We start from the raw sequence: 12,145 nt of genomic DNA on the forward strand, positions 1-12,145 counted from the left end.
TCAACTAAGATGTCATTAACCCGCGTTTGTTCCCTCACCCACTCCGCCCTCTTAACGGTACACCTATCATTTTCCTTTCCATAGCTCGCTGCGTTCTTCTCAACTTAATCTGAACCCTCTTTGTTAGCCTCCACGTTTCTGCCCCATAGGTGAGTACCGGTAGGATACAGCTGTTGTATACTTTTCTCTTCAGGGATATTGGTAAGCTACCATTCATGATCTGAGAGAACCTGCCATATGCGCTCCACCCCATCCTTATTCTAGTTATTTCCCTCTCATGATCCGGATCAGCTGTCACTACCTGCCCTAAATAGACATATTCTCTTACTACTTCCAGCACCCTGCCATATGAAACGTAAACAAGAGAACCAAAACGCAAACTGCAAATTTTCACACAAGACAGGCAGAATACAAGAACGGTTGATTTTCGCCTCACGACCATTCTTTGGAAATGTTGTTAATAGGCCACGCCTGTATTTCCTCCCTAGTCGCTAATATTTCTGAATGTTTTCACTTCATTTGACGCTAGTGTTCTACCCTCTGTAAGATAGCCAACCGGACACTGCCTGATTATCGTCCCTAAGTTTCCTTTCTTCTCTCCCTTCACACTAACTCAATCATGTTCCAATTACAATGCCGTACGTGCCACTTGCCGCTGGCAAGTCCGCCTCAGTTTCTAAAACTGCTAGGAATAAAGACAGCCACCTTATCCTATTTATTCTATTAACTCTGGACCCTCTGACGTGCCGTGTACTAGAACCGTTTGCAGCTGGTATGCTTAAGCCACATCCAGCTCTTCAGAGCTATGTACGCACTGGAAAAAAATTTCGCCACATATTTAATTTTTTCTTTCTCAAAAGACAGTTAACCACCGGTGCAAAGTTCTCATGAATGTGTGGGCCTCATAAGTGGCCCGCTTTATTTACCACTACCAAAGGGTGCAGAATCACCGCAAAGGGTCTCCATCAGTCAGGCACTTCCGGCCTGACACATACAAGCAGCCGGAAAGAACAAATGAGCACAAGCGCGACTGAATAAGAGCAGAGATACCAGTAGGCTAGAATAGGCATGATTCGTTCCCGCTCCTAATGTAAGCAACGCGTTATGCTTTCGTTCTTCGACATTAACTGCAAGGGGCGCCTGTGTGCAATGAAGGGAGGGAGGGGGAGGAGTCAAACAACACACACACACACAGTCTCTCCTAGAAGTAATTTATTACCTCAATGTTACATCACCTCATAAAAGATTTGAATACCCTGTATGCAAAAATGCTTTGTATATAAAATGGAATTAAATAAATACACAAAACAGTGTAAATACGTGATTGCCGTATTCCAAATCAAGTCACTTGGCTTCTGATTACTGCTTTTTATTCTAGCATTACTGCTATGTTCAAGTGGCACAGATATGCAGCTAGAGCTTCGACAAAAAAGCTCACACACATGGTGCCACAATGGTCATCAACAACTACCTTCATCACATGTGGAACAGTTGTAGTTACACTACATCGTGTAGTGTAGTGATTGAAACAATGTGCTGATTGGCTAGGTTGATTTGCTATTTGACTTTAGCACTCCTGTGTATTTATTCCTAGATGTAAATGCACAGCAACCACTCCTTCGGACAATGTGCACACACCCTGTGAAAGGACGATTGTACTCACTCACTCCCTCAGCACTCTGCGTGCGATCAACACCAGAGAGCAGCACGTCACACACCAACAAGGAACTCTGAATAGCACAGTGACAAGGACACAGAAAGGCTTCACAGTGTTTAGCCTTCTTGAAAGAACAACGACACCCCCAACGAAACACTGGCATACCTAACAAGACAGAACCTTGAAAAGAGCCATGCAGTCAAAAGGACCATACAACAAGTCACCGGCCTGGCACAGTGCCTGTGCTGCATTTAGAGTCGGGCCAAATGCTACTCTTGACTCAACGAAATATCTTTCTGCGGCTACTCTGACCATGTCAAGTACAGGAGTACAGACGAAGGCTGCTTCTGCAACTCACAAGGGGGTACAGCAGCTCTGGCAAAAGTAGCCACTATGAGTTGCTAATCATGTGCCACTGTACATTAAAAAAATGGCCTGAGCAGCCCCGACATTCTTCCATGCTGAACAACATTAAGTACAGCTAGTACCAATCAGTGCACCAACAACAAAGACTCGAAAAAAAAAGGCGCAATATCATGCCGGTGCTTCATGTTCACACAGATGAAAAAAAGGAATAAAACAAATCAGCCACTACTTAAACACAAGAGGCATGAACAACTTGAATTGCCGACCTCCACTTCTAGGAATCATCAACCATGCAGGTGTAACAACAGTGAAACATCCCAAATAATAAAGAAAAAGAAGCTATCTATTCTTTCATAAATATATTAAATAAAAACTCATAACACGACTAGCTATAACCACAAGTGTTGTCGTTGCCTTTGTGGAATTTTTACTGGTGCACTTTCCCACTTTGGAATGATGGCTTAAAAAAGTAAAGAATGCAACACGCATACAAAACAAAAAGAAAAGCCTCAAGACAATTCATTCGCATTTCCACTGGCAAGCTTCATGGTACATCTACTAAAGCACCGGTGCAAAAATAGTTGCTCCACATTTTCTCAGCTTAAACTAGAATGTCAAGAAAAAGTGCGCAAGAATACATATAGTATCTATATATTAGGCTCTGATGACGTCCATTAGCGAGTGCAGCAAAATGCAGTGGTACCTCTCAAGTTTCACACACTGGTGCAATGGTGAACTAAGAAGAAATAAATATTATGTCACCCCAGAAAGACTAGGCTTGCAAAAAGACGCGGCTCTTGGGGCATCTGAAGTTACTGAACACAAGGATGACAACAGTGGACATGTTGGCAAGAGGAAGAAAAAACAAAATACAGTGCAGTACATCATGACAAAGATAGCCCAAAGTATCAACTGTTTCCGTACTTGGTCACTGCACCATGGCACAGGTCTAGGGAAGCTGCCGACAGTGATATGCTGCAACGCGCGTCAACAGTAAAACTCAGTTTCACATGCCAGCCGTAGCATCTCAGGCTCTAGCACCTAGGCATAAACAAACCATGCCCCTGGAATGCGAACCTTAAAAGAAGCGAGAGTTTAGGCATACAAGGAGACAGCCCTTAAACAAAGTGAATGAAAACAAATGCACATTGCTGTGTGCCCATAAAGATAACAAATAAAAAACATCATATTGTACTGCAGAAGGAGCCTCTCCGATGAACAAAAAGATGACCCTCGTGTAGAGTCTCCCGTCAAGTTGGCAAAACACGTTGGCAGAATACAGAGTGCCCTGACCATGTCTCTCCTCAATGTAATAAAGGTGCTGATCTAAAGTGTTCGAGTGGTCAGAGACAGTCAGGCACCCAGTAAGCTCTTACAACTATATATTACCCTGTGCAATAAAGGTGAACCCTCCAACAATGAAGCACACCGAGGCATGTCTCTGTCGACACCACAAAAAAAGGAAATGAAACAGAGAACACCGCTGAGTAAACGTCACTCCAGCCACTTGTCGTCATGAAGTACACCTAGTGAATAGAGTTTGTACAAGGTATATTGACTTATTCAAAACAGCACTAAGCACTCCAACCAGACACTAAGATATCACGATTTCAGTGCAACACATAAATGCACCATGGGCAGGAAAGAGTGGGGCCAAAGGTACAGACTCTCACACTAGATGGCAAGAGCTCTTTGGAATATGCCATACAAGTATGCCATCAGAATGCTCTTTTTTTTTCCGTTAAAAATAGATATAGTATATATTTATATATATATTATAAGCAACATCTGTGTGTATACGAGTAACTGTGATTCTCTCGCTCTCAACAAGTATATTAGTAGAAAACTGTCATGCTCTCGTTTTTAGTTTCTTCAGGGCCCCTCGGAACGTTTAGCTTGTGTGGTGCTCTGCTTTTCGCTTGTTGGTCCTTAAGAGCAGTCTGCCAACATGGCTGTCTTTCTAGTGCAAGTGAATGGCAAATGGCAAAGTGTGAAGGCTTCGCAAGGGCCCCCTTTCTGGCCACACGCACCTTGACACAGAAAAATGTCTACAAACAAAAGCACAACCGCGTGGCAGCGGCAAAACAATAAATACAAGAACAACCTAGAGCACCGGAAGAAGAAAGGCATGCCTCCTCATCAGGCTTCTGCTCCATTCTTGTGGTGGTGGGATTGCAGGTGCTTGTCGTATTGGTCCTTCCGGTAGAAAGTGCGCTGGCACTCGCCACACGTGTGGGTGCTGATGCCCAGGTGCTGCCTCCGGTGTCGCTTCCAGCTGCTGTAGTGGGTGAAGAGCCGCTTGCAGTCGTCGCACTTGAGCACCACACTGGAGGAACCGCCACTACCAGCTCCCTGGTCACTAGCAGGAGAACCTTTTGGCTCACTTTCGGGCAACCCTGGGTCAGACGCCACCGCTCGCTCATCAGCTTCGCAGCTGTCGTGTTTGGAAACAGCTGCGCTCCCGTCTTTCTCCCATGGGTAGTCTGAACAGCTGAGGGGCGATCGCCTTTCACCGAGAAGCGTCTTGAGGATGTTTCCATTGCGGTCGAAGGTAGACGGCAAGTTGTGCTTCTTGGCAGTTGTTAGTGCTGAACGCAGCTGTGAGAATGGTTCGGCGGGTTCTGACTTGATTGGGATCATGGTGATTTCACCATTTTTGGGTAGGAGCTCGATGATGTCCTTTGACAGCTGATGCTTCTTCTGACCATTTACCGATGCATCCTCTTGGCCATGGCCTAGGAGACTGTTGTGGGTGCGGGCAGGAAAACCCCTCTTGGCTTCTTCAATCAGGATCTCACTTCTTGTCTTCACTCGCTTCTCAGCTGGGATGCCGACTGATTCCCCATTTGGCAGACTGGCGCTGTGCTTCACTTCAGCACTCTTGGAAGTTCCATTGCGACACCAATTAAGGAAGGCTTCCCGAACCTTTTGAAAGGGCTCGGAATTCCCCACTGGAGGCACATGGGCTTCGGAAGGAGTCTCAGGAACCACGAGATTCCCCACTTTTGACATATGTGAAAGCACATGCTTCTCCATAACGTCTCGTGGACCACATGCGTCGCAAGCATCACAACAAAACCAATCCACCAGAAGATGGCTCAGTTCCTGGTGTGCATGTGCATTCTGAGGATCATCGAATGTTCGCAGGCACAAGTTACAAACTGACTTGTCGCTGCAAATGTGCACCGAATCAATGACTGGCTGAAAGCATTTCAAGCACTCTTTTGTTGCTGTTCCATGCCTGTGCTCTGAATGGGAAGTGTAAATACTGTTTCCTGCATCACCTGCAATATTGATGATGTTGTGCACATTGCGAAAATGAGTTATCATCTGCTCAACCTCTGGGAAATATTCCTTGCACCATCCGCAATGGTAAGACTGCTTATTAGCTTCGCAAGGCTGATTATCTGTGCCTATTTTAGTCGAGCTGGCAAATTCTTCAAGAGTTTTTTTACTCTCAGGATCTACATCAGGCAAGCCTGACTTGCTCTGGACTGATATGTCAAAACTTGGCAGCATCGAGCTGTGCTTATCGAGAACGTGCTCCACTAGAGCATTACCATCTTCTAAGGTTAGGTCGCAGCAGCAGCAAGTGTGGCTCTGAGCCTGCACAATCTCCTTGTGGACAGAATCAATATGCTTGCTCAGCATATTAGTTTCTCTGAAACAGCGACCGCAGTAACGACAGATGTGAATTATCATGTGCTCCTGAAGATGTTTCTTGGTGGGGAACTTGGCAGAGCACAAAGCACACACCTCCAGAGCCAAAAAGGTGCGAGGCATACCAGTCAACCCACCCCCATCATCCTTTCCATCCTGACTAGAAGAATCTTTTCCCTGTTCCATGGCTTTCGAAACAGCAGACATGTCATCCTTACACTGGTGGTCATAGTACGACTGTTCATCGGGAAAAAACTGAAAGCACACCAGGCACGTATATTTGTCAGCAGCAGAGTTGAGGGAGTCAGCATCCCCGTTGAGGCCGACAAGAACTGTGTCGTCTGAAGTCGCATCACAGTCTTGATTGCCTTGTTCAAGTTTCTTAGCGCAAAGCACAGCTTCCTCAGCTGTCTGCTGAGGTGGTGTCTGGCCCATAAGCTGAGGCAGCATGGTGTATTTTGATGGCCTACCTCTCCGAGAACGAACTATTGTGTTTTTGTCATACTCCTCCGGGAGCTTCGAGTGAGAAGATAAAAAATGGGAAGACAGGTCAGAAGCACCTTCCGCTATGTGTCCGCAGACAAAGCACTTGAACTGATCACCAGAGAGATGCTTCTTCTTGTGAGTTGTCAATGACTCGGAGCGAAAGAAGCTCATGCAGCAGTGTTCACAAGTGTAGGGACGCACGCCCGTGTGCATCTTCTTGTGCCTCAGGTAGCTGCTTCGATTTATAAAAGTCTTCTTGCAGACTTCGCAAAGGAAGACACCCCTCTTGGTGGGATCACAGAGCCCAGTGCCTGGAAAAGTTGGACTGAAAGTAGGTGCTCCTGCTAGCTCAGCTGTTTTGGGTTCCTTCTTCACCTTCGGCGCCTCTGAAGACAGCATACCTTGGAGGCTGAACTCTGACAGCATGCCATGGAAGACTTCCTTAGCTACCTCCTCTATTCGCATCCGTTTCGTGTCGTCTGCCTCGGGTGTGGGTGTGGGAGCCTTCGGTGCCCAGACACGTTTTCTACCATGCTTGTCCTCTTTGTGCTTCATCAGTTGAGCCTTCGTCCCAAACACTTCGGAGCATAAGTTGCACATCCACTGGTGTTTGGTTCCGTTCAAACTTTTGGCACTACCTGCATCTCCACTGTCCGCCGGACTAGAATCTGCACCCTCCTTGATAGGCTGGAGAGACAGGGAGTCAAGCACTATGGTTTCCACGGGTGTCTTTACAGCAGCAGTGTCACCCACAAGATCGACATCACTGGTGGCACCAGTAGCGAACCGGTGCTTGGTCCGAATGTGTTCCTTGAGGGTGTCACTGTTCTTCAGCCACATCTCGCAGACAGTGCACTGGCACATATTCTGCATCATGCTGTTGTGGATCTTCTCGTAGTGCTTGATCCAGAGGTAGCGCCGAAAGAACTGCTTTCCACAGATGTCGCACGTGTATCGGTGGCCGCACGAGTGCATCCGCAAGTGTCGACGGTAGCTGCCATAATTGGTGAACGTCTTGGGGCACAACTTGCACAGGTGCAGTGTCTTGCCGTCAGGCAGGGAGCTGGTCGAAGGGGAGTCCTCTCGGCTGGGGCTGTTTTCACAGTCAGCAGCATCGTCGGCTACCTCCACGGCAACAGGCGCTTCCGAGTCTTTGGCTTTGTCTGGGCTCTCTTCTTCCTCAGATTCCCTCGGAATTGAGTAGTCCTCGGAGAAGCATTCCAGGCAGTGCTGTTGCAGCTCGGTGGGGCTGCTGAATGATGTCCAGCAGAGACCACAAACGTGCTTCGGTGCATCGCCTCCATCACTGGCATTGCTATTGTTGTGGTTGCTGCCAACGTCCATGTTGCCATCTGGCATGATCTGCGCAGATAAGAAACGTTCCTCAGCAAAAAATGATATCAGCGCTAAAAGATACCACTGGAACTGATTACAACCAACAATTAAGAACACTGCCCTGCCTATTAATTACTCAGTATCTGAGTCCCCTTCCCAAAACAAGACCCATTTCATGCTGCCTGTTCTGAGTGCCAATGACTCTGTAGGATATTCCTTTAATCATAGTGTTCTGTTCCTTCATAAGAGCACTACGTATTGCAACTGCCTATCTAGTAAGAGGCTGAGCTCCTATATCAAACTGCAACACTGCTTCACTTGGTGGTCATCTCAAGCACAGGAACATGTCCATGGCTTAATTCTGTTACAAGCATAAAATTCACAGAATTTAAATTTGTGTAATATGCACAGTCTGCAAGATATATGAAGGGCAACTGCAAGAGCTAAGAATAAAGCATATGCTGTCGTGGTTCTAGGGTTCCCTCGTGCGCACTTTAGTCTGAATCAGGATGGTGACTTATGGAGTCTGTTATTGACGCATTGAAGGCAGAGTATTACTGGTAGGCAGACGTAACCCTCTGCGGCATCGAGCCATCACAATAAAGGTGCTTGAATTGAATTGCAGATATGCTTTTCAACAAACAAAAACAGCAAAAGAAGATTAAAGATGGGTCAAGCCTAATAAAGTACCTGCCTGCATAATATGCAGACTTGAATTGGTTGGAAACAGAGCAATTTTAATGCATACATAGCAATCAATATCGCAGCTCAGCTTACAATATTTGTGAATCAAAAGGACAAAAAGAAGGAACGCTTGCGACAAAGCTAAGCGTGCATTATTTTGAAACTGGAAGCTAATTTTATGCTAAAAGAATGAGCAGTGCTGAATGCTTTGTAGTGAATTTTTTATAACATCGTATAAAGATAACCGAAAAATAAGATGTCTCGAATAGATCTAGTGTGCACCATGCCCATAAAGCCTTGCATGTCATGCAAAAAACAGTAAGAACTCGTCACTTATTTTCTTTTCATTATGGAAAGTCTTAAAATCCTTGCAGAATAATGAAAACCACATTTTTATAAAGCATTCTCTAAGCTTGTCTGCAGTATTGCTGCCACAAACACAGAAGGTAGAGAGTGAAATAAGCTTAATTTTGTACTTCGTAAATGTACAACTCTACTTGCAAATTTACTGCTGCACATTTGCATAATACAGAAGCTACTAATAGCAGAATGCTAGAGGTTCAGAAATTTTGTCTCATGTTTCCAGAGTTTGGGCACTGCACATTATTCTCGCATACAGATATACGAATAGTTGGGCCATTATTTATAAAACTGCCTCCTTCAGCCATATGTTGAAGGGAACTGCAGCTGAGTGAGTGATGACAGGCAAGGGCAGCACAGACTCAAGACACTCGCCATGACGGACTCAAGACACTCGCCAGCTAGAAGGCCTTCGGTTGCCTTTTCTCCCGACATAAAAAGCACGGCTTGTGTTACAAGCACGGCCCGAGAAGCCGCCTTATAAAATCTCCCATCCTGCACTAGCTGCCTTTCCCTGCCGCCAGCACATCGGCTGAGCAAAAGCAGCCAGCTGTTTGTGGAGCCCGCAGGCACACTGCCACACTGTCCAAGGTGCGCGTGATGTTGAAAGCTGGGTCAGCAGACGCACGTGCTGTGGCTCAGCGTTGTCTGGCTGGCCTGGCTGCACTTTTGGTTTTGTTTACTCTCGCCCCCCCCCCCCCCCCTCCCGGCCACACCTGTGCGTGGTACCCGTACATCTGTGCCCTGTTTTCTGCACTCCCTCATTGCTTAACGCAGGCTATGCACGACAAACGAGCCTGTGTATACGTCATGGATATGATACATCCTGTATTCTGAATTTGCTTTTTGCGCTCGTACTGCACTGGGTTCAATGCTTCGTTTTATGTCATTTGAATGCAAGATCACAGGACACAGCACGGTCAGGCGTTGTAACAAATATAAGCAAAGGTGAGAAAAGAAAATGTCAATGCAAACATGCTTCTCTTGGACGGAAAAGGTAAAATTTAATGGGGCCTAATGGTCCTGAGTATGTCACAATGTAATATCAAAAAGAAGTAGAATAACGCTGCTCTTGTCGCAACTCACAAGTGTATTACCTATTGCCCAAGAACATCATGTGCACATAACAGTGAAAGGCAATGTTAAATCCACACCTACACAAACAAATCGCACGGTACGAAGTTCAGTTCAATGCAGTTCTTTTTAGCGTGCTTTAAAAATGCATATAAAGCAATGATTGTTTCTTCGAAAGAAAAGTAACTTGCAAAACTAAATATACCAAATAAATGTGTCCAGTTATTCACCACATGTGAGAACTTTAGTAACAGGTAAGGTCATAGAAGCCATGCCACGCTATAATTTTTGTGATACATCTCCATAAGCAAAAATAACAGGCACCATGTTGGCATGAATATTTACTTCACCAGATTGTGTGTCTTATTTTGATACCATCGCCAAAATCTACAAAACAAAGAAAAAATATCACTTTCAGAGAAATGGGAGGCAATCTATAGAATGCATGATAAAAAATCGTGAATATTGGCACTAAGCAAATAAAAATCGGGCATTGACTGCTTGGCAAAAAATACAGAAAAACGAAGACGTAGCACGATAATCCACACTCCGAAACTGAATGCGTTCCGCCGCAGCTACACGGTTTCTAAAAACATACGCAAAAGAAGGGAGTCGTGTGCCGCTTCATTTACGGCTTCGCAGTTAATCCCCCGTTGTAAGACCAAACTTCGCTTTCGATTCTAGTGGCAAAGATCCATAATCTCTACAACACAGTGACGCGTAGAGGCCGATCCTTGAGTCACCTTCCCCACGATGAGGGTACAAAAAAAAGAGAAAAAAAAGTGGGCGCTAAAGAATGATCCAAGCCCGTACGGTATACCCTACCCGGCGCCTATGAAGCAAGCACGTAGCGACCGCATCGGCATAACATCCGCACGCACAGGCAAGAATGACCGCTCGCTCCTCCAGATCTCTCCTCCCGCCGGCCTAATCAATCCGCAAGAATACGGCAAGTACCGATCCGTTTCAAGCGACGATAAGAGGCGAATTACAAGCGATCCCACCTTGCACGGTGTCATCAATCACTCGCGCTAACGCGAGCTAAAGAGGGGGGGGGTGGTAAGCTTTCGCCACCAAGAGAGGGAGAACCGAGAACCAGACACGAACACCCACTTATGAGCCGGCGAGGCCCGACTGCGCCGGTAAATACAGCGTGGCCCATTAATTATGCCGGCCGGCCGCCCCTGACCACCCGGCGGCACCTCTGACGGCGGCGGTAAATAATGACCAGCGGCGCGATCGCCGGGGCTGGGCCGGCGGCCCGAGCCGAGTCGCCATCATAACGGCACCAGCGCGGCGGCTAGTGGTCACGGGGTCCCTCGGGCGGCCAAGCACTGGCCGCGAGCAGAGCACTTACCTTGGCAGCGGCTCGCGGCAAGACTGGTCGTCGAACCACCTAGACGACGACCCGCAGATCGGCTCGGACCACACATAAGTAACACGGCGGGGTAAAGCTCGCTGGTAGGCCGAAAAGAACGCCTCGTCGTCTTCGGTGCCGCCGCCGCCGCCGCCGCAGACTCGACCGGGCGCAGCAGCAGTCGTCGTTCGCCAGCAACACCTGTGCCTCGCCGCCGTCGCTGCCTGCGGCCGCCGCGCGCCACCCCCGTGAGGCAGCACCACCCTGGTAGCCGTGATCGCTGGCGCCATCTAGCTAGCGCCGCGAGCCCAGATGGCCGACCGGTTTAATGCGCCACGAGCGGCACCGGCGCAGAGTGGGAGAGGGCGAGAGCCGCACGCACCACGGGGGCCGCCGAGGAGGAGGAGGGCTGCCCGGCACACGCACTCGCTCGAGCTCGGGCGCCGGGGGACCACGCAGCCGGAGCTCGGAGGAACGAAACCCTCGGGCGAGAGCGGCTTGCGCAAGTGCCTCACCTCGCGGGCGGCGGCCACTGCAGCGCGCCGCCGCCGCGATGGCCACTGCTGCGCCGTCGGTTGTCGACATCGTGACGATCGTGACAGCGGGCGACGCCAGCCGCGCTTCGCTCCGCGCGCGCGCCCGACCGCGGCGCGAGATTGCTGCGCGCTTGCTTGTTTGTGCTTCCCTCCTGCGAGACACCGCTACGACGGCAGCGGCGGGAGGCGAACTGGTGCGGTGTTTGCGACGCCTAGCTGGCTTCGGCGGGCCTTGGCATTTTGATTACGGCCCGTCGGGCCGCGACGCAGGCATGCATGGCCCGCGTGCATGGTGTCTTGACGTGACGGCCGGATGTGGTCCATGGCCGGGTGGCACCCGCCGCCCCCTGCTTCGCCTTGCGTCAGACGGGGAGGACCGTGCGGAGGCGCTTCGAAGCACGCTGCCCACGCCGCCCTGCCGGGGGTTCTCTTTGCTGCGTCTTCTTGCCTTTTCCTTGCTTGTGTTTTCTTGCATTTCTCGCGCCCTGTTGCGCACAGGCATAACGCGAAAGAGACGACCATGGCGTTCTTGAATGAGGACCGGGTATTTTACGTCCACTCCGACGCCGCACGAGCTTCTTTCTGTTTGTCTTTGCTGCGCTTTGAAATTAGCAGGAAACGCCTCCCCGC

The 12,145-nt window shown here is 48.5% G+C and overlaps 1 protein-coding gene across 1 annotated transcript; it reads right to left on the minus strand.

Moving 5' to 3' along the window:
- Positions 1-1,197: 1,197 nt before the first annotated feature.
- On the minus strand, positions 1,198-11,524 carry LOC149338726 (uncharacterized). Its single transcript, XM_089547723.1, has 2 exons — positions 10,980-11,524; positions 1,198-7,531 (listed from the first exon to the last, which is right to left on the minus strand). The coding sequence occupies exon 2, from the start codon at positions 7,526-7,528 to the stop codon at positions 4,163-4,165; it is 3,366 nt and encodes a 1,121-aa protein (XP_089403849.1). The 5' UTR covers positions 7,529-7,531; positions 10,980-11,524; the 3' UTR covers positions 1,198-4,162.
- Positions 11,525-12,145: the final 621 nt, after the last annotated feature.

Source organism: Amblyomma mixtum, chromosome 6 (genome assembly GCF_055824585.1).
Source record: "Amblyomma mixtum isolate Tamu chromosome 6, ASM5582458v1, whole genome shotgun sequence".
NCBI classification, from domain to species: domain Eukaryota; kingdom Metazoa; phylum Arthropoda; class Arachnida; order Ixodida; family Ixodidae; genus Amblyomma; species Amblyomma mixtum.

Coding starts and splice junctions, on each gene's coding strand:
- LOC149338726 (XM_089547723.1), bottom strand. CDS start 7,528: ATGCCAGATGGCAACATGGACGTTGGCAGCAACCACAACAATAGCAAT.